The sequence below is a fragment of the Sus scrofa genome, chromosome 15, assembly GCF_000003025.6.
Source record: "Sus scrofa isolate TJ Tabasco breed Duroc chromosome 15, Sscrofa11.1, whole genome shotgun sequence".
NCBI lineage: Eukaryota > Metazoa > Chordata > Mammalia > Artiodactyla > Suidae > Sus > Sus scrofa.
Window position 1 is genome coordinate 85,039,127 of NC_010457.5, and position 23,554 is coordinate 85,062,680.

Sequence of the window (23,554 nt, forward strand, 5' to 3'; positions counted from 1 at the left end):
GTTTTGCATCATCCTTTGAAACTTCTGGGCTTTGTAGGTTAAATGCTGTCAGCTGCTCTTCAAGGAAATTTGACTACCTATTCATTCTTGATTCTTATATAGTCTGTGTTCTTTACACATTTGATTCTTCCCGATTGCCTAAAACGCAGAGAATAAAACATCACATATGCCTAAGTTGATCCTCATCTCATCGAAGAAAAAAGGAGAATGTCTTCTCTTTCAGTTGGTGGCCTATTGACCAAATTATGTATTTATAATAAGAATGCACTTCCAGTCAACACTGAAAGACAAATGCATTTTGATCTTCTAACAATGTCATTTACAAGAATAAATAGGCAAAATGTCTGTTAAAGAAAGCTGGAGCCATACGAATTTATGCACTGGAGCTACAATTGCCATAGAATTGGTGTTTAGTAATAAAAGACACAGAATTGGTTGAACAATAGAGGAACCCAGGACATAAGAGATAGATGAGAAGAATCCATGTGAGATGCATTGAAGATCATAGCTCTCAAGATGCTGTTCACATTATTTAAGCAAGTGGGTGTTTCTTTTTTCAAAGTAATCTTATTATAAATTCTCAACATGTCAGGAAAATAGTTTTTCTCAAGGCAGAAAAAAAATCCGGAATAACAGTAAAATTCCTTGTTTTTTATTTTTATAATTATTTTTACTTGACATTTATTATGCATTTATTTTCCAATTATAATTTCTTTTGAAATTGGCTCTCTGTCATTATATAGTGGAGGTCATCTGTTTTGGTTATAATGGGACAACCAATTATATTTATGCAATTCTGAAACACAATGTGTTCATTGTAAAAAATTAAAGATATACCAAAAATTATGAATAAATTGTGAAACCACACGAAAATCTACAACTCAAGGGTAACTTCTTCTATCAGTCTGGATGAGCAGTTTTATCAGACATTTCTCCATGTATACACAAGTGCCCAGACATAGTTTTAAAATTTAATACGAATGTGATCATACTCAACACGTTGTTCTGTAACCTTTTATTTCCTCCACTAGGACACATATGATAGACATCTTTTCATGTCAATAATTACAGAATCATGTCATCACTTTTAAATGGTTGTGCTGTTTTCCCACTGCGCAAGTTCCATAATTTATTTACTCACTCCTATGAATGAACATTTTTTTTTTCACTATTTTGAAACGTACTTCCAGACTCATAGCACCACTGTGTATATACCATTAAGAATTCTGAATCAGGGGAGTTCCCATTGTGGCTCAGTGGGTTAAGAAGCCAACTAGTGTCCGTGAGGATGAAGGTTTGATCCCTGGCCCTGCTTGGTGGGTTGCGGATCCAGTGTTGCCATGTGCTGTGGTGTAGGCTGGCAGCTGCAGCTCTGATTCAACCCTGAGCCTGGAAACTTCCATGTGCCGCAGGTGTGGCCCTAAAAAAAAAAAAAAAAGGAAAAAGAAGAATTCTGAATCAGGAGTTCCCGTCATGGCTCAGTGGAAATGAATCTGACTAGCATCCATGAAGACACAGGTTCAATCCCTGGCCTTGCTCAGTGGATTAAGGATCCAGCGTTGCTGTGAGCTCTAGTGTAGGTTGCAGACATGGCTTGGATGCCATGTTGCTGTGGCTGTGGTGTAGGCCAGCGGCTACAACTCCATTTTGACCCCTAGCCTAGGATCCTCCATTTGCTGAGGGTGCAGCCCTAAAATGACCAAAAAAAGAAAAACAAAAAGAAAGGAAGGAAGAAAGAGAAAGAAAGAAATTAATTCTGAATCAGATAATATGAGAAAAAGAATGTATATATGTATGTATGACTGGGTCACTTTGCTGTACAGCAGAAATTGACAGAACATTGTAAATCAACTATAATAAAATAAATTTAAAAAGAATTCTGAACTAGATTTAGATGTAAGCCTTAACCAACAGTTACAGAAACCTTAAGCACCACGACATGTTATCTTTTTAGCTATTTTTAATAGTCTTCTATTTTCCCTCTTGATATATAAGCTTATAAAATTGTTAGTGAAACAGCTTTAAATTGTCATTATGCCATTACTTTTTATCTGCCTGAAATTATTGAGGCAGATATTTTGAGGACATGAGGAAGGCTGGTTTCTTTCAGAGTGCAAAATGATTTTGGAATATAAATAATATCTTTGGGTTGAGTTCCATTGAAGTTTGTCACTTACCTGTGTTCCTGAACTATGAAATTATCTGAGCTAAGGAATAGTTTCTCTTGATAATTAAACAATTAATAAATACTGTGGACACTAAAAACAAAATTTTTTTAAATTTACAGGGTTAATGCCTTTGGATAAAATCCTGGACATGGAATTTCTGGGCCAAAAGTTATGCATAATTGCCATAATGATATGTATAATTCCAGGAAAGTCAAAGTAATTTTTATTACTACCAACAATGCATGAATGTGTCTATTTCCCCTCCTACCGATACAAGGTTTAGAAAATTTATGATTCGTCAGCATGGTAGATCAAAGGATGTTGATTTCATTTGTATTATTTTAGCAATAACAAACATTTTTTCACATTTACTAAGCATTTGTATATATTTTGTCTTTTCTGTTTTACCATTGCATTTTTTGTCTTTCTTTCCTGAAAGAGTTACCCCATCTCATTGTATGACTTCTCTGTATAATAAAGGTATGATGTTGCATATATCGTATGGATTATAAATATTTTTCTTAGTTTGTCTTGTATGTTTAAATTGTCTTTATAGTGTCTTTTAATTTTTATTTTTGTTTAAAATTTTAAATGATTTTTATCTTTTAATTTTTTACATCAGAAATAAGTTTGTTTTTTGTAACTGTAGTAATTTTTTTTTACAACAAAGTTTTTGATATTCTACAACTCAAAATTCTGTTTTTGTTATATGGAATACAAAACTGATAAAATTCAAACAACTCTATGATATGAAAACACTTTATGTTACTATGACTATTATCTTAGTATTACTTCTATTCGCATTACTATACACTTGTGAATAGAAACATCAGCTTATAATGAATGAATCTGCTGTTTCTTCTTTATTCGAGATACACTTTCCACCGAGTCTAGGTTAACGCTAAGACTCAAATTTGGCTAATGTGAGAAGATCTTAAACTTTAGAAATTTAAAATGAGAAAAATTAATTTCATATATCCACTTATTAGGAATATTTGTGTAGCAAAATGTAATCTACAGAAACATTTTTACATGTGTAATTTTGTTTCTCAGAACCACCCTGTGAAATGGGTTCCGTTATATTTATTATATATGTGGAAAACTGAGGTGCTGGGAAAACTACCTAAGATTATTTTCTGACATAAAATCATATAGCTAACAAGTATATGACATTGACCAGAGTGTGGATTCAGGTCTTTTGAATGCAAGATATTCTTATTTAATGCTCCTCTATCCTAATTTTACTTTTCCACTATAATAAAAATGAAACACAGGTGCTTAATGACAAGCTTGTCCCATCATCTGTAGATAAATGACTTCTTTAAAATGAATAATGTGACATAAAGATATTTTCTTTGTACCCACCATCCATCGCTGTGGAGAAATGGCATCACGACCCTGATGAATTCTCTGGTGGAGCTAATTACTTGAAGGAAGGAGGCAAAGATAAGCATCCCCTGTGGACTTTTCTCTTGCAATTCACAGCTTCTCCTCAACCCACCTAGGTATCAGAAACTGGTAAATTCCCGAAGAAGCCATGTCACCTCTGATATTAATTTGAGCGCCATCTTATTAACAAAACGAAGATTTGATGGAAGCAGAACTATAAAAGAGGCCAGAATACACACAGCAGGCCCAGAGAAGTGAAATGACATCCTTCTGCCTGCTACCTGAAGATACTTGTGTGTATCAAGGGTATGCATCTTGATGCTGACTTTATCGAGTCAATATTTTCTGGCATCTCTCCCCTCTCGCGTGGTTCCTTTCTACAATGGCACCCCAGGCAGTGGGCACACATGTCTCAAAACATCTCCACTCATTCTCCTCAGTGAGTCTCTCTGGACTCCCCCAAGGGGACTAGCACAACAGGATTGTCACCTGATGCTCCTTCTACCAGCTCTTTCTCCTTTGTTTTTTTCCAGTGGGAATCCCTTGGTTCTCTTTCTCAGCTACATTAACTTAGAGTAATGTCCTTGAAGCCCTTACTGGGAGAAAAATTCTACACAACCACAGTCATTTCTGCTCTAGAAAATAATAATTCTTTTAGGGCAGAGAACAAACAAATCAGGGGTGATATGTTTGGTATAATACAAATGAGATTTTTTTTTTTTTTTTTTTTGCCTTTACAATACTTAAATCTTGTTATCAGAGCAGTTTTAAGTTAGAGGCACCTGCAGCTACATATCCCTATCCTGGTCTCATCCAATGTCAATACAGCATTGACCTTTACTCATTGCAAGTTCTTTTCTCTATTTGTGAGTGCATTTTACAATATGCCTTTAAAAAACTCGTTATTTAGCTTTTAATACCCATGGAATCACTTCTCCTCTGAAGAATTATGGAACTTAAAAAGAAGAGGAATGCTCCTGAGACAAAGGTCACCAGATGTAGCAAATAAAAATACAAGTTGTCCACTTAAATTTGAATATCAGATAGACAACAAATATTCTTTTGGTATACATAAAGTCCCAGATATAGCATGCTTCTTTATGGAACATGCTAATCTATGTGCAACATCATAATAAAAATTATTAAAATATTATACTAAAAACTGTTCATTATTTGTCTAAAATCAGAATTTAACTATGCATTTCATATTTTATCCAGCAATCATATGTGAGACCAGTTTTCAGATTCTACAGACACCAGAGCTGGACCATGTCACAGGAAGCAGCACTTTTAAAAAAATTTTCTGAATAAGTGGAGGGGTAGAATGGTAGTGTTCTCCCACTAGAAATGGCACAGTAAGGTGTTTTAGTTCAAATATCTATCTATCTATATATCTCCCTCAGGATTAGCCCCCTGAGTCACTTCACAATCAGGGTAGATGATAAGATATATCTGTTTAATAGTGTTTTATAAATCATTGCTTGAAGCCATTCATGGCTTCTTTTGGAGACATGCATTTTAGTAAATTACTATTCTTTTGTACTTCCTCCCTGAGGTGGTTTTTAAAAAAACTTAAACTCTATAATAATTGATAAATACCTAGGTCACTTTAAACGTTGACATTTAAAAATTTTTAAGGATTGTAGTAAGATTTAATGAGTTACAGAATGATACAAGATAAATGAATAATAATTGCTAATGATGTCTAAAAAAAAAGCTTCTCCAAAGCATTAGACTGAAGCATAATTCCTTCAGAGCATGTCTGAAGGTCCGACCAAGGTTTAATGCAACTAGTGGTGGTTAGAGTTAAAACGAGTCACATTTTTTAAAAAAATTCTCAAATTCTGAATGTCAAAGTGGAATCTTAATAGACTCTAAAACTAATCTGATTAGAAGCCCAGAATATTAAGGTCAACACTTTTCTAGCAGTTGGATTAACTCTTTGATTGAGGAAGTCTTTTGCTATATATATCAGAACTGCGCAACCATCCAATGGCCTTAAATTTTTAGAAATGGGAATTTAGGTCCTATTCCCATCCCAATTCTCAACTTAAAATACTGGCATAGTTTGTAAGATGGGAGAAAAGGGAATCTATAATAGCTTTGTTACCACTGCCTGTAAAATTCTGTAACAAAGTGGTAGATTAAAGATGGCCACAATTCTTTGCATTTCTTCACATTGAAAAGTGAATAATCTCTTTTCTTTTGAATCCGGATTGGCCTCAGTGACTTGCTTGACCAATGGAATGCAGCACAAGTGGTGTGCTTGGGGGTTTCTACCCAACTTTATAGGAAACCTTTTGACTTCTACCCAGAACCTCTTAAAATGTTCCCTTTGGGAGTCCTGAGTTACCATGTAACTACCTGAGACCACTGACGACCCAAAGCCCTCTGGTAGGCTGTTCCAGTAGGGTCTGGTCTTTCAATCCCTCCATCCAGGCAGATATATGTGCAAGGCCATCTTTGGCATCTAGATCAGTCTGCCCACCAGCCAAACACCACCTAGGGACCTCGTAATAGTAACTCAGGGAACAGAACAGCCTTTGCTGGAATTCCTGACCTCTGAAATTGTGATACGACAAAATGTTTTCATTTTAAGCCATGATGTATTGAAGTAGTTCCTTAAGCAGATAACCAGAAAAAAACAATGATGTATTGCCTTTATACTTAAAAACAGAATGAAATGGAAGAAAAGAAGTGTTGCTGCTTAGAGAAGGTCAAAGGGGAGGAATGGAATCAAATTCTCTAAAAAGAGATTCTTGCCTTGGACAGAAATAAAAGATGAACTAGGGATTTAGAAGACTCACAGAATGTTAAAAAAGTGTGTCACAAATTTTTGGCAGGCTGCTATTGCGATTTTGGGCCACACTCACAACTTTGGCCCAACTTCTTAGAGATTCAGAGGGAAAACAGCAGTCAAGTCTCGCTTCATGCAGATGCTGTGAACAATAATGAATAAACATGACAAATAAATATGCTGCAAATAAGAACTGAAAATGCTAAATATGTAAGAAGCAATCTTTGCACCTACTGAAAATCCTTCATCAGACGATTTCAAATTGGAGGTGTCTCAAGAGAAAATAACTGTGAAAATACAAACAGATTTTTATTTTTTATACTTTTATTGAAAAGGTACATTTAAAAAAATACACAGACATTTTACCATTTACAGATTGCAGATATAGATGCTCTAAAAGAGTGCACTCTATTTTGCTGTCTTATGATACCTCTTGCCCCTGATATCACAACATTCTAGTCTTGTTGATATCAGCTTAGAAAGGGGGGCATGAAAGCATGACCTGCAACATCTTCAGTGAACAGAAAGACAAACTGTTCAATTATAAATTTTTTTATCTTCTGTACATTATTGCATTAGGGAGCCACAAAATTATGTAGCATCATTACAAATGAAAACAGGTTAAAAATGAAGAAGATCATTACGTAGAAATACATGGTTCATTGTCTTCTTGCAGAATGCGCAAGAGGTGCAAAAAAAAAAAGTGCAATTCAGGAAGCTCTTTTTCTGTTTGTATACATTTGCTTTGCAACTAAAACTGGTGAGGAAGCTACAAAATAAGTTAAACAAAAATAGCAGACAGGTAGTAATTAGAGCTATGCTATATGGCTTTCTATTTTGTTTAAATATCACCAAATAAAATGTAAAATAAAGAAAATACATTACTTTATCTTTTGTTCTCTTAAAGAGAAAATTCAAAGCTACTTTGCTTCCTAACATTTACACAGCAACTAAAAACGTTTAATTCAGACAAGAGATACAGATCTAGTACTACACAGGATACAACAGTACTTGGGTCTAAACAGTACACAATCCCTGTCAACAAGAGTACACCAAAGAGAAAATGCTGTGATCCGTTGGTAAGATGGTATCCACAAGTATGCACTTGTGTTCATCTAATTTTGTTCCACACTAGAATGTGCCCAGTTGGATTCCAGGATTATTTACAGACGTGTGAGGAAGACCCTAGTTTTCAAGTCTGTCAGGAAAATATTCCATATTGTTTCTGAGCCAGATCACACCCATGGAAAAATAGTCAGAGAATGATATATATGTCTATGTATATATATGTATTTTTCTGACCAATACATTTGCAAGAAACCAAATACCTCAGATACACAAATTGGATGGGGTAGGGAAGCGGGAGGGAAGAGGGAGATAAAGCTTGTGCTGCTCAGATCCTGAAATGACAGGGGTGGCCCCTAAACGCACTCTTGAATCTGGTGACTTACTCTTTGGCGTTGGGGCTCAGGTGGTAAGCTGCGTTTGGCAGCTGGGTGGGGCACAGCAACACAAAATGCTCAGATTGCTGGATCCTTTTGGCTTTCCTGCTCTACTTTCCTACTGGCCTCAACCGACTGGGGACTTGCGGACACTAGTAGGGAGCGAAGAGGATGGAGGCGGGAGTGGCGCGGATGGGACCGTGGCCTGGCCTCAGCAGAGCCGGAGGTATGGCTGGGGCCTGGAAGAGCGAGGCCGATGGCCGAGGTGGCAAGGACAGCGCAGAGGACACCGCCGCGGCTGCCGCCAGGGGCGAGGACAGGAAGGCCGGGGCCAAAGGCTTCATCATATCTTTCTGGAATGCAAGTTTTGCCTAATAGAGGGAGAAAACCAGGAGTGGGGTGGGGAGATTGTTTTGAATAATAGAAGTGCAGATACAGTTTCATCAGTAAAACACTAACGTTCAGAAGTCAAAATTTAAACATCTCTACTCTTAGAAGTCAAGAAATGATTATTTTCACAAAGCTGGTTTCAAAGCCTCTTGGCATAGCTTTACTTTGATTTGTTTTCATTTCATCTCTTTTCTGGTGGTCCTGGCTCTTGGGCACTAGGACAGAGGAAAGCCTCTCTGAATAGATACCGAAGCTATTTTTTGCTGCTGCTCACAAGGAAAAAACAAACATACCCAGAAGGTTTCCTGCTTAGATTATGGAGCTCAATTCAAAATTCTGACTTGTCTTAAACCCCATTACCCTTCACTTCACATCCTAACAAAGCTGCCCTGTTTTAGGTACCTGGAGTTTGGGACATTAAGGACCCAAGAAGCATCATGAAAACAAAGTCCACTTATACTTCTCTCTCTGGCCACTTAAAAAGTATCCCTTGAAAAACTGCAGCTAAGTCAAATTTCTGTCATTGGAAATGACTGTAAATGGGCTAGAAACTTTCTCTACTTAAAAAGAATCCCAAAGTGGAATCTTCCTGTGAAGTAAGAAATCAATCCTTAATGCCTCTCTTTTGCAATCAGGAGGAGCTTTGTGAGCTGGATTTGCTTAATGCATGGAGCACCTGCTTGCAGCATCCAATGGAGATTTGGAAAAGCTGGAGGTAATGTCAGTATCACCTCCAGCTGGCCAAGCTCAGCTTTCAGCCGCAGAATATCACACTGGGCTGAGTTCCAGGGAGATGAAGAAATCCATCCATCTGGGTATTTATATGACATCTATTGCTGAAGCCCATCGATATTTTTGCAAAGAAAGTAAAAATAGCACATATCGAGAGCAGGTAAGACAGGCTAACTATTAACATGCTTGCAAGACAGGGAAAAAGAAAGCAATACACAGACCCACTGGACTTTCTGGAGAGGGAATGGAACACCCCAGAAAGGAGGAGAATATTAAATAGATGGATTTTGTCTTAGGAAAGCAATTTCTTTCCCAAGGTTTAATACATTCCAGAATGCCTCAGGCATCACTGCCCTTGTTCCTGAACCTTTACTTTTTTTTTTTTTCTTTTCAGGGCCATACCTGCAGCATATGGAAGTTCCCAGGTTAGGGGTCCAATCAGAGCTGCAGCTGCCAGCAGTGATACCTGAGGCTGGACACCACCACAGAAATGTGGGATCGAACCCGCATCCTCATGGATACTAGTTGGGTTCTTAACCTGCTGAGCCACAATGGAAACTCTGCCTTTACTTTTCTTTACGTGCTGAAGAAGGTAATCTCTTGAAAAGGTTCTGGTGAAGACGACAGTATTGGCCCTTAAAGAAACTCAATTTCTCTTTTCTAAGGAAGCTTTCTTCAAGGTGTCCTCCAGCAGGGACTGAGTTTTAAAACTTCTCTCTATCAGGACTTTAAATTCAAAACCCTTTCAGGACCAATTAGTCCCTAGGTCCTCCCTCCCCACAACCCCTGCCCCAGTCAGCAAGGCTGCCCTATAAAACAGGTGAGTGGCGAGGTGAACTTACTGCTAAAATGCTCGGGCTCCGCTGGAGTTTGTTGTAAGGGCTGTATTTCGGCTTCAATGGTTTCCCTGCAACTCGATCCTTATGCCTTCGGCTAGAAATGTGCTGGAAAAAAGTTTGATGCATTAGCTGAGTCTACTTGTGATTTTATGCCATGTAAAACTTATTTCCTAGACACAGGTAGCTGCTTCCTCTACTCCCAGTTCTAGGTCCATGGTTCCATGGTGGTGTGGGCAAGATCATCACACTTTTTAAGACTTGCTCCCCACTTTGTCATACCGCCTTGCTCTCCCTTTCCTTTCTTTACAGCACTTATCTGACTTTGCCTGGTATTACCAACCATGACTGATGATGAGTCTGTCTCCCTAAGCAGATTTTGGGTCCTTAGAAGACAAGCTGGACATTTACTGTCTTAGAAGCTCCTGCTCAGCTATAAGCTCCAGGCGACCTCTGTGGTCGTCTGTCTCTAACACCAAGCCTGCAATCTGACATACAGTAATAGCAGGTGCACAAATATTTGGTACCAACTTTTTCTTCCATGTAGCATTTGTATGCTGTGTACCTTAGACCTCCTATAAAGTTAGTAAATTTAACTGTGAGCACTGTGAGAACCATCATATATAGATTAGGAGATAGTCAAGGGGAGACCCCAAGCAACAGTGACTGCTAATTCTAGGATGCATTACCTGTTTGAGTTGAATTTCTGAATTAACGTGAACATCACAGATTTCACAATGAAATGTCTTGTTCTGTAGTCCTGAGCCCTTACTGCCATTCTGCATCTTTAATCTTGATCCAGGTCTAGGGTAGGACTTAATTGGACCAGCCCCGTTGCGAGCTTCGACCATGGTCTTGTGTTTAGATCCTAAGACAGAAACATATATTGAATAGCTAATAAGAACTATATGACGCTCTTGAGAAGCTTATCTTCAGGCTAAATTTCCAGAGGCTTTTTAAAAAAAATGACCGTTTTAATGCTGATTATAGAGTTACAAATTTTCATTGTAAAAAATGAGAAACCATGAGGATATAATAAAGAAAATATGGAAACCTAGACAAGTATAAGAATATAAAGATTACCTCTATTTTTTACCTCCCAGGGATAACTACTGTTGTCATTTTAGTGCATTTTTTTTCAGGTACTTTTTTTTGGGTATACTTAAAAAACACATATTTTCAAAATTGGGATCATGTTATTTAAGTATCCTGAAAATTTCACAAATCAAATCATAAACATATATTCTTATAACTACATTTTGAAGGCTGAGCAATAGATTGTACCATATTGGGTTACTATAATTTACTCAGCATTTTCCTACTGAGGGACTTTTAGGTTGTTTCCATTCATTTTTTTTTTCTCTTAGAAGTGTGTTGCAGTGAACACTGTGCATAGGTATTTGTCTTTATTTCTGTCACTTCATCATAGTGAGTTTTGGGAAGCATTCAATGCTTTTGAGAAAATAAAGGCAGAACAAATTTTATCTCCAATCTTGCTTTTGCCTTGCTATTTCAAAGTCGTGCTATCATACTTTTCTTAAAATCACTCCTTTGAATAAAAAAGTAGAGAAGACCAAATAAACCTAATATTTGAACAACAAAAGATAAGGTATTGTGATGGGAAATGTTGGGTCTTGTTATAAACATTATTTAAATTCAAATGATAGCTGCTAACCTGTGTTGTGTGCCTCCAGCTGTGACAGGGAGTTCACAGCCACTTTGCATAGTGAACAATAAAGTAATTTTTTGGCTTTTTCTTCTTCTGATTCAGAAATGGTACTAGGAGCTCCATTTGTGCTCTTGGAGGGAGAAGTGGCTGCTCCAGGTGCCAGGGGTGTTGTGCCAGGTTTGAGGAGAAATGAGCCACCTTCAGAGCTTGACGCCTGACTGGAACTGTTGACTTTTAACTTTCCTTTCTCTTCTAAGAGTGACACAGAGAGAGCATGTTAAGGCTTCATATACTATATAGACACAGATTAACTGACATAAAGGAATTAAAAATAGAAATTTGATTTCTATATATAGTTTTTACACCAGCATAGTGTTTAGTTCATTAAGCTTGACTGAAAAAGAACTTCATGGCATCAGTTTCCATATCAGGTCACCCCAAGATCATGATGACTTATGAAAAATGACTTTGTTCTCCTACTTGCAGCAGATAACTTTCCATCTAATATCTCTGAGTTGTAAATTATGATCCCTTAAGATATAGGGAAACAGCTACCTTCCAACCTGATTAAATGATACGATGGTAACATGAAATAAGTTGCATTTGATGATTACTCTTTTTTTTTTGGCCACACCTACAGCATACAGAAGTTCCTAGGCCAGGTACTGAATCATCAAGGCTGCACCTGTGAACTATAGCATAGCTGCAGCAAAGCTGGATCCTTAACCCATTGCAGCAGACTGGGGCTCAAACCTGCACCTCAGCAGTGACCCAAGTCACAGTAGAGACAATGCTGGATCTTTAACCGCTAACCACTGCACCACTGCACCACTTCCTGACTACTTGCTTTTTTTTTTTTTTTTTTTTCAGGGCCGCACCCATGGCATATGGAGGTTCCCAGGCTAGGGGTCGAATCAGAACTGTAGCTGCCAGCCTACACCACAGCTCATAGCAACGCCAGATCCCTAACCCACCGACTGAGGCCAGAGATCAAACCCTCGTCCACACGGATACTAGTCGGGTTCGTTAACTGCTGAACCATAATCGGAACTCCTGACTACTTGTGTTTTAATTATGACATGAATTTAAAATTGAAATTCATTCTTATACCAATTAAAATTTTAAGCTTGGGCTGTAGGGCAGAGTGGAGGGAAGAAACATGGTTAATTTTGGTTATGATTAGTTTAGTTTTTGCTGCTCTTTGAATGACAATGCATTTTATCCAAAATATAAGACAAAGATTCCATTCATTATATTTATTAATTACTGCCAGTCTGAATCCTAGGTTTTAAATAATGACACGGAGCATAAGCACAATATGAGGATTAGCCAAATCATTTACAGACATCTTGGCATTTTGATCATGTAGCTACTAAGTGCTTATAATCCTCAAGGCCCATGTGCAGGCTATAAGAGGGGTCAGAGTGACTTTAATAGAATCTAACACTTTGGGGTTCATTTGCTATTCAAGACAGGCTCTGTTCAGTGACTCCTTTGGGAAAGAAGCTGGAACTTCTAAGACAACTGCAAAATCCATCACAAGTTTAGTCCTAGCAGGGCCTGTGCTCTTAGAAAATGTCTATAGATATGGTGATAAACTCTCATTAAGACAGAAAGGGAATTAAAACTGAAAATTTATTTGTTAATCGCCCTAGCCAATTTGGAATCATGGACCATGGACCATGGGCCTGGATGACCAAGAGGGGAGGAAGGGCTAGGGGGACAGTAATGGGCACTGTGTCTCTTTTGCATATAGAGCAACCAATGCTTTCACACACATCAAAAATGATGGGAGACCATATTTCAACTTAATTGATTTAGGATTCAGCAGTTGATTTCCAACCCTACTTCTGAGTTGGATCCATCCAGGTCAGAACTAGACAGCAGGGATTCTATAGATGAATTCCAGGTCTGGGTGGTGTTTGGAATAAATGAATACTCAGACTCCTTTTTATCCTTGGTTTCCACAATCTTTACTCTTTTTCAGCAGTTTATTAAAACTTCAGGATGCCATGCAGTATGAAATAAAAGATCTTAGACTTTTACTAAACTGACCTCAATAGTATGAGAGACGGAAATAAAATCATTCTTCCTAAATGGTTATAGTAAGTAAATTAGATTGAAGATTATTTCAGGCCTGGAACTCTCTTATCTAGAAGCATCTCTCAGATTGAATTTACAATTTTATAGAACTCACAAAACAGTGATATAATTCAGTAATCTTAACATTTGCCCCTATGGAATTACTCAGTTTCCTGTGACGGGAGCTTAAGTTATTGCATAGCAAAATCCTTCCTTGCTTCAAGCATTTCATAAGATACTTTATATAAATTTGACCAAAGAGTCTAACCTGTTTTAATCATTTGCTCACTCATTCTTTTGTTCGTATTACTATGATTAATGTCACTTATGTTGATCTCCCTCACATACTCTTACTTTTATATAGACCTTTATAATTTACAAAGTGTTATCATTTACATTATCTTTTTTCTTTTACAACAAATTCGTGAAAAAGGTAAGGCTGACAATGATTATTCCTACCTTAAAGTTGTGGAAACCGAGTCTCATCAATATTAAATCATGTCTCACAGATTAGTAGGTAGCCTAAATAGGCATGATATTTCCTCTAACCAATCACCATGTAAGGTATTAATCTTCCTGCACAAAAGGGAGGACTTCATATGGCATTAATATTGTAAAAGTCAGCAATAGTCACCTGGAGATGTGAAAAAATTGTTGCTTTGTTTTACAATTATAGTCTAGTTTTAAAGTGCATTTGGGGAATTCCTGCTGTGGTGCAGCAGAAACAAATCCCGACTAGTATCCATGAGGATGGGGGTTCGATCTCTGGCCTTGCTCTGTGGGCTGGGGATCTGGCATTGCCATGAGCTGTGGTATAGGTCGCATATCTGGCTCAAATCCTGCATTGCCGTGGCTGTGGTGTATGTAGGCCAGTAGCTGCAGCTCCAATTTGACCCCTAGCCTGGGAGCTTCCATATGCCACAAGTGAGGCCCTAAAGAGAAAACAAAAAGCACTTTTCCCTTAAACAATCATCTCATTCAGGTTACATTGAGAAGATGGACAAAATTTCTCTATGTCCCTATTTCTTTAAAAAAAGCGAGCATATTGCTTTTTTATATCTCCTTTTCAAAAGAGGTCATTTATTCATTAACAAACGCGTGTTAATCATAGGCTAATCACTGACAATGTGCTAGACACTGAAGAGACTAGTAAATAAAGTAGGTGCAGACTTTAAGGAAGTAACAGCTTGGTAGCAGAAAGGAGATAGTAATTCAGAGGTCTCTAATTTATGACAGAAACTGGCAAGAGGCCTGAGAGCATGGAGTGGGAAGTAATTACTTCTGGTTGGGAAGAAAGAGACATGTTTCATAAAGGAAGGAGCATTTTGTCTGGGTTTTGAAGATCAGATTTAGGCAAGTATACAATGGAGCGAAAAGGAGTGGAAAGTGAATGGTTAAAAGTGGAAATGTGAGGAAATGCTTAGGTGTTAGAAATCGTGGGGTCTGCTGGCAAATACCTGGTAGGAGAGCACAGAGGATAACAAACAGGTGTAATCGGAGATATTATTATAAAGATGGACTGAGTCAGAAGGCAGAGGATACCTTAAAACTATTAAAGTAGATACTAAGGGTAGCTGTTTTCCTTTTAAAATATATTAAGAGGTATGGAGTGTTTAACATTTTCATGATTTAACATTTAGATAAATTATGTTTTGGTTTTTATGCCATTGATAGGCCGAAGTCTTAATCTTTGAGAATATTTGGGACATATTTTGAGTTTGGAAGTGTGTAAACAGCTCCATCATATTCAGGGAAATCTGCCATTGGATTGATACCAGCTCGTCAATAAGACACATCCTAAAATCAGGAAAGTCCCTGATACGATCATTTATTAAAATTGTGGCATTCTTTCTGAATGGGTAAACTTATAAGCATCAAAAGCTAACTTTATTATTTCTCATTTTAATTACTTAGTATTTTTATCAAGATCCCTTATATGATTTCTCTTTCCTTACTGGCATTTTTAAAGCCTTCTTATTTTGTGTATTTGAAAGTTTAATTAATGTACTGTTTACCTCTGTTTCTTTTAATAAAGATGCATGTCATCTGGAACTTCTGGTTAATATGAATTCCATTTTCAAGTATTCCCTCACCTAATGTTAATTAGCAGGTCTTCTGATGGTCTTAATTATTTCCTGATTACTCAAACACCTTTTTAAGGTTTTATCCTACAGGATTTTGAAACAAAATTTGCTAAGCTACACCCGAATTGCCCTTTGTAACAAATATCCATAATTTATGCATCCAAGTGAATTAATTCTTTAAAGAAGCCTTCTTGGGAGGTCCCGCTTTGACCCACTTATTTCTAAAGCTCTAAACATTTTGAAAACCTCTCTTTTTGGAGTTGTTTTCATATCCAGCTGATAAACCATGTGAAGGAAATCAATCTTCAATATTTATGTGTCACCTTTATTTTTTACTCCAAACATTTTACTCAAATTAACCTACCTATTCTTCCAGCTTAGCAATTTTACTAGATACACCCTCAAAAGACTAATATGCTAACACAGAAGATGAAAAGAACATGCCAGAAGTCTGAAAGAAGCTTTCAGAAACCAATTCTGTTGGCAACTAGAAGAGTCATGTCCATTTATAGGTTTCAATTTTAAAAACAATTAAAATAATATTCTAACAACAACACAGATCTTATTTTGAAGTAGAACTTTGGAAGCTATAATTGAATTTTGATTCCACTTATGAATTTACTCTTTAATGTTACATATAAGAAGTTTTTTCTAATCAGGTTTCAATGATTTAATAACAGACGCATATTTTATACAATAAATTTATGCTTGATGTAGAAATTAAGTCAGACAAACATTTTAAAAAATTAAAATCATTGTGATTTTATCATCTAAAATAAAAGCCAGCAAACTTTTTTCTGTAAAGCACCAGATGGTACATATAGTTGCCTTTGTAGGCCATACAGTCTCTTTCAAATTTGTGTTAAACTTTGTTATCATGGCAGGAAAGCAGCCACCTGCACATGTGATTCAATAAACTTTATTTACAAAAATAGGCAATAGGCTAGATTTAGTCTGCAGGTACTAGTAGTCTGCTAATTGATCCTTGACCTGGAATAATTATGTTTTGATATCTATTATTCCACACTATTTTACACATGATAGTATATATGAATAGACAAATAAAATATTCTGTAACTAACATGTGTCACTTAGCAATAATTCAAGAATATATTTCTATGTTAATAAACTGGATCATGATTTATAATACCAAATGATATTTACTTATATGGAGCTACTATAATTTATTCAACAAATATTTAGGTTATTTCAGTTTGCACTTTTACTAACATTAAAAAGATACTGAGTGGGACTTCTAGTGCCTCAGAATGAAGCTCACAACCTCAGACTGAAAGTAATTGATATCAAGTATCTCAGCATCTAAGAGAAAGTCCCCAAAGAACCTCAGACACATACCAGTAGCGTATAAGAGGTAGCAGACCTTATCCTGCTACCGACACCCTATCACCCTCCTTCTTGGACTATGTAAGGACTGGAGGACTCACTGGCCTTGCAAGTTTCTGGCCTGGTTGGCATCTTCTGAATCAGTCAAATGAGTAAAGCTAGAAGGGTATATAAGAAGGGGCATTGGTATTTCATTCCCCAGTCAGACAGCCTCAGGCCTTAGTGATTGCCCCTCAGATCAAGTGAGGTAGAGGAAAGGAAGGCTGGAGAGAGTGGGGTTGGGAAGGGTCAAGAACCTGCCATCTAAGTTTGGTATGGCTGATTTTTTTTTTTTTTTTTTTTTTTTTTTTAGGACTGCACCTGCAGCATATGGAAGTCCCTAGGCTGGTGGCCTAATCAGAACTGCAGCTTCTGGCCTAAGGCACAGTCACAGCAACATGGGATCTGAGCCACATCTGCAACCTATACCACAACTCACAGCGATGCTAGGGATCCAACCCACATCTTCATGGATACTGGTCGATTCCGTTTCTGCTGAGCCACAATGGGAACGCCCCTAAATGGGTTTTTTTTTGGGGGGGGTCAATGGGACCTCCTGAAAGGTGGCCAGGCTTGAGCCATGTTACTGGTATGAACACAAGAAGGCTGCTCACCAGGATCCTGGCAGCAAGAATCTGGGGAGTGGACCTCTGGTGGTGAGGATTGAGGAAGGATTGGGAGAACCACATGAAAACCTTACACATAGTCCTTGAGAAGTATCTGGACACCTACCATTCAGAAAGTGTCAATGATTGTCCTTAAGTACAAAAACATTTGCCCCCCTCATCCCCAATTACTTCTCCTATCCCTAACTTGGAAAGAGCAAGAATCAAAGAGTCAAAAATGATATGATGGGGGAAGAAAGAAAGAGCACGTAATACCTTCCTGAGCCAGGAGGAAAGGGGTGTTCAATTGGATGAGAGCCTAAAGTTTCAAATAAGACCAGACTTTCTGAGATCTGACAATGTCTTTGAGGAGTGAGAAAGGAAGATTCAACAGAGTGTATAGGCAATCATAATTGTACTCCACTGAATCATATATTCAATAAATCATTTATATAAACAGCACTGTGTACAGACATCTCTGTATACTTGTCTGACAGTTTCCTCAGGACCTAAACTTTGAGGAGGAACTGCTGGGACAAAGAGTGTGAACTTTTTTTTTTTTTTTTTGTCTTTTTGCCATTTCTTGGGCCGCTCCCGCGGCATATGGAGTTTCCCAGGCTAGGGGTCTAATCGGAGCTGTAGCTGCCAGCCTATGCCAGAGCCACAGCAACGCGGGATCTGAGCCGCGTCTGCAACCTACACCACAGCTCACGACAACGCCAGATCGTTAACCCACTGAGCAAGGGCAGGGATCGAACCCGCAACCTCACGGTTCCTAGTCGGATTCGTTAACCACTGCGCCACGACGGGAACTCCTTTTTTTTTTTTAATTTAATTTAATTTTTTTTTAATATTTTTGAGCATGTGATGCACAACTGCCAAATTTCTGTCCTCCAGATGGTTATACAAATTAACACTCTTGGAGCTTTGTAAGAGATTGCTGGCTTCCCTGTACCTTTACCAGTCTAATCATCCATTGTTCTTGCCAATCTGACAGATGTAATACACTATCTCATTGTCAATCTGATTTGTAGTTCTTTTTCTACTAAGGGGGCTGAATATTTTTTAGAAGATTAGTGATGATTTGTGTTTCAAAGTAATTTAAAAAAAATCATACTAAAAAGGAACAAAACTCTTAAACTAAATGCATTTTTGGGAGTTAACTTTTTTACACTAAAAACGAAGTAAACCTTATTATAATAATAAGCTTTTCTTTTATACACCATGAGTATTGCTTAGTAGATTGGAGCTAATTCAGAGGTTCAGTCCTTATTTCAAGATGTTTGCTTTTATGTAGGACAAAAAATTGGCTGCTCCAGGCAGTTATATCTAAGAGTGATAGTAAAAGCAGCAATAATAATTACAAATTAATAGCTAACACTAATTGAATACTCACTATAGACTAATTAGTATTGTAAGAACTTATATTCATTTTCTTGTTTATTTTTCATATACTCTAATGAGGTAGATATTGTTACTATCTGTATCATTTTATTTCTTTAGTATTGAGATATACTATGAGGTACAAAAAGTTTAATGAATTTATACAAATGTATGCATTTGTATAAACATACAATGTAAGATATATAGAAGATATAAGATATCGACATGTAAGATATATAGAATGTTCCCACCACCCTAGAAGGCTCCCTTGAATCCCCTCAGTTGATACCTCCTGTCCCCCAAAGATAACCACCATTCTCATCTCTATCACTTGGATCAGTTTTGCCTATTTTTGAACTTCCTATAAATAGAATCACCCAATATATATACTTTTGTGTCTATCTTCTTTCACTCAACATTATGTCTATGGGATTCATCCATTTCATTGCATAGAGAAGTTTGTATTTTTCCTAATGGCTGGATAGTATTCATTGTATGGCTATGCCTCAATTTTTCTATTTTACCGCTGATGAACATTTGAAATGTTTCCAATTTTTTGGCTGTTTTAAGTAATGCTACTATAAATATACATGTTTGGTAGACATAAATACTCATTTATATCTATATCTCTTTGGTAGATTCTGAAGAGTTTTCCAAAATGGTAGTATTGATTTGTATTCCTACCAGCAACATATGAGAATTCTGATTGTTCCACATACTTTCTAACACATAGTATCAGGATTGTTAGTCTTTTTGATTTAGCCATTCTGATGGATGAGTGGTGGCACCCTCTTGTGGTTTTAATCTCTCTTTCCATAATGACTAATGATATGGAACAACTTCGCATATTTTACAGGCTAATTGTATACTTATTTCATGAAGTGAATGGTCAAATTTTTTGCTTAATTTTTTAAAAAAGTGGATTCTCAGCTTTTTTCTTATCAATTTATAGAAATTTTTTATACAGTCTAAACAGGAGTCCTTTGTCTGATACATATATTACAAATCATCTTCCAGGTAGTGGTATGCTTTTCTTTCTTTAAATGTTGTATTATAACTATAATTGTTCAAAAAGAAAAAAACAACCAAGGCTTAGAAAGATTAAGTAACTTCTCGAACTCATTCAATTACTACATGGTAGAGCATGGATTCAACTACAGCCTTTTGAATCCAGAGCCAGAGCTTCTTATTGCTCTTCTGTTTTAAGGGAGTATAGACTAAGAATGCTCAATCTCAGTAATACTTTCTTGAAGGCCTGACATTGCTGAATAAAGGTGAATGGACGGTAATATCTTTGTATATCTTAGTTAAATGATGCCATTCAACGCATAGCACATTATAGGCAAAACTTACTGAGAACGAGACAAATAAGTCAGTTTTTATTCAGTTTCTTTAAGGCTGCAATTTTGCATGTAACCTAGGAAAGCAAAAGACAATAGCCTTTAAAAAGTGTATTTCAAGCAAAAATTTGCATAGGTGTTTTCTTCTTTGAGTTTCCACTTGTTGGCTAATTTCTCAGCAGGGTTAATGGACACCTCAAAGAAGGTCTTTGATTCTCTATGTGAAATAAAAGTTTCTTTGCATTTTTACTTTTGATAATGTGTCTTGATTTATCAAGTTGTACAAATTACAACTACTAATGGATATCATATTCCACCACTGAGACCTGACAAAGATTTAAAAATTATAGGAGAGGGGAAGATAAGATGCAGCATCTGGTTGATGCAAGTGTAAAGCAGCATAACCATTTTGAAACACATGTGAGATTCATACCATTTCACCAAGTAAGTCCTATCTAAGAATGTACTCTAAGGAAATATCCATCTATCTATCCAACAAATTTAATAATTATTGATTACCTGTGATGTACACACTATTCTAGGCACTAAAGTCAGGGGTGAAAAGACCAAATGTTTGACTCAATGAAATTAATTATCTAGTGGGGAAGGCAGAAAAGTACATGTGTATATATACACATACATACATGTTTTTATTTTATATATATGTGTGTATATATATGTACATATGTGTATATACACACACACACACACACACACACAGTCTCATGGTATTAAATGTGCCAAGAAAAGTAAAGCAGGGCATGTTAAAAGAGTCAGTTCAAGCTGTCTGAAGAGGTAATATTTGACAGACACTTGGATGAAATAACAGCAATTCTGGGAAAAAGACCATTTCAGGAGGAAAAAAATAGCAAGTACAAAATACTCAAAGTGAAACAAGCAAGATCAAGGTGAATGAGAAGGAAGTGAATGCAGGCTGAGGTGAAGGAGCTGACCAGTGGCCAGATCACATACAGTCTGGCAGAGCAGGAAAGAAATTTGGATGTAATCTCAGTGTGGTTTCTGAGCAGGAGAGAAAAGTGATCTGAGGCATGTTTTTATAAGATGATTTTTGGCTGCCAGGTAGAGAAAAGCCTGTGAAAGGATAAACACGGGGAGATCAGTTAGGCTACTGTAGCTGTCCACAAGGAAGTTGATGGTTGCTTGGACCAGAGTGGTAGTAAAGAATTGATCAGTACTTTCAGGATATATTTGTGGGTAGAATAAAATCAGATTTATTGACTGATTACATGAACAGAGAAAGAGAGGAATCAAGGATTACTACCGGGGTTTCAGTGTGAACATTTGATGAATAGTAGGTGGTATAATATTTAGGATGGTAACCAAACCTCTTGGTCTCTCGGCCAGGAAAATTTGGCCATTCCTAGTCCCATCTCTGAGTGACAAACTTCCATCTTGACTTAAGTGATTGGTGCCTGAATCTGAACATGTGCAAAATACTCCATTTTATAAAAACAGCCTCTAAAAACATCAAGATTGTAAAGGTGAGGCAAGGGATTCAGGTGGAAGACATAGTGAAGAGTTAATAGTTCTGGGGCCTAAGCTCAAATGACTCACAGTTAATGCTAATGAGATAAAGGTCATGGGTTCTGTCAAGGGGCTGTGGATATCTAAGCCCATCTCTTCTGTCACTGAGGACTGGAAAAAAATTGTGGAGCAGTCTTTACAAGCAAATCATGACGACTGGACAATCCCAGCTCATACTCTAGGCCCTTAAGCGATGATTTGAATTTTTAAAGTTTTTAGGAGAAATATTATTCATTCATTTGCATACTATTTTATCATTGTGGTTTTAAAAGACAAAATTTGAAGCGTTTTAATATGTATATTTTGCTTTCAATGAAAATGCAACAAGTTCTTTGCTTATTATGCAGTCACTCATCATTTGTCAAGAGTATCTTCAAAAAGCCATGAGCCTTGCTCATTGACACCTATGAATATCTTCCCAAGACAAGGTTTTCTGAATAGCAAAGGAGTCCCAAAGCTTTAGAAACATGCTAAGAAAACCAAGGCTACAATTTCAATAGAATTGTACCTTGTGTTTTCTGATGTCATTGAAGGATACTGCTTGTTATTTTTTACAATTGAGTTTTCCTTTTTATATTTAATATTGCACTACAAGGATTAGGCAACAGAGCATGCAGTGGAAGGGCTTCTGGTCATATTCTTTCCTGTATTTTCACAAGCATCTTGTCCAACATCTCATTATTATTTCAAAAAAAGAAAAACAAACCCAGAGCAATGCCCATATTACTGCTTAACACTTATTAAAGCAAATTAGCTCACTTTGATAAAGAACTCTGAAATAATTCTCTTCTGCTCAATCTTCCTACTTTCTTAATAATGAGATATTAATGAGTGTCAGTCTGGGTACCTACTTCCCTCATGTGGTCTTGTGAGGAACAAAGCTAAGAAGCCCATGGGGCTCTGCACTAGGCAGAACACTGCAATCTTGTGTGTATGTATGTCACTTGGCATGCTGCAAAAGACTTCTTAAGCCTTTGCCTTGCTTGTCCTCTCCTTATCTACACTTTGACACAGTACAGGTGATAGAAACCACCAACTATTGACCGATATTTTGAAGTTTAAGGTAGAGTTCCATTAAGATAGTTAATGGATTTGCAGGGGGGTGGGAAAAGCAGCAGCACACAAGCTGCAAGATGAATAAGCCAGTTTGGTACCTTGAAATTCTTTGCAAAATGAAATATAATAAGAGATGTACAGATGCTAGGGCATCATCACTATGTCGGTGGATGCACAAAGAAAGGAGGATTCATTTGTAGTATAACAGGACTGTACCCGTTAAAAGAGTAGGAAAGAAAAGACCTACATAGCAGACAATGATCAGATTTAACAGTCAGTTTGCCTCTTTTTATTTATTAGATGTTTTCTTGGAAGGTGATGTGCAGAAAAGATCTTGGAAGCTTTAGCATAATTTGAATGCACTATTTAAAAGATTTGGTTTTGAAAGAAGAGCTCTGTTGGTAACGCAATAACCACATACACTGATTTTAAAATTCTGTAAATTTTTAGATTAGATTTGCTTAAATTAGAATCATATATAGTGCAAAAGTTATATACCTGGAGAAGAGGTCAAAGTCAGACAAATGGGAAAAAAGCGATCCTATAAGGGAAATACACACGGTCAGTCAGCTTCCCCAGGGAAGTTTTACTCTTTTACTTAAGTACCCTGTTAATGCTGCAAATCTCTCACGAGCAAATGTCTGGTCTTCTAT

General features: G+C 37.0%; 1 protein-coding gene across 8 annotated transcripts in view; it reads right to left on the reverse strand.

Annotated features, from left to right (window-relative positions):
- Nucleotides 2,821–23,554, reverse strand: part of ZNF385B (zinc finger protein 385B) — a 427,166-nt gene continuing 406,432 nt past the window's right edge. For 7 of the 8 annotated variants that reach the window (XM_021075640.1, XM_013984310.2, XM_013984309.2 and 4 more), the window contains 4 exons: nucleotides 11,430–11,675; nucleotides 10,444–10,622; nucleotides 9,761–9,862; nucleotides 6,661–8,167 (listed from right to left, as the gene is read on the reverse strand). In XM_021075640.1, coding sequence (XP_020931299.1) covers nucleotides 7,949–8,167; nucleotides 9,761–9,862; nucleotides 10,444–10,622; nucleotides 11,430–11,675 — 746 coding nt within the window. In that variant the 3' untranslated portion in view covers nucleotides 6,661–7,948. The other variant, XM_021075638.1, reaches the window with a different exon arrangement.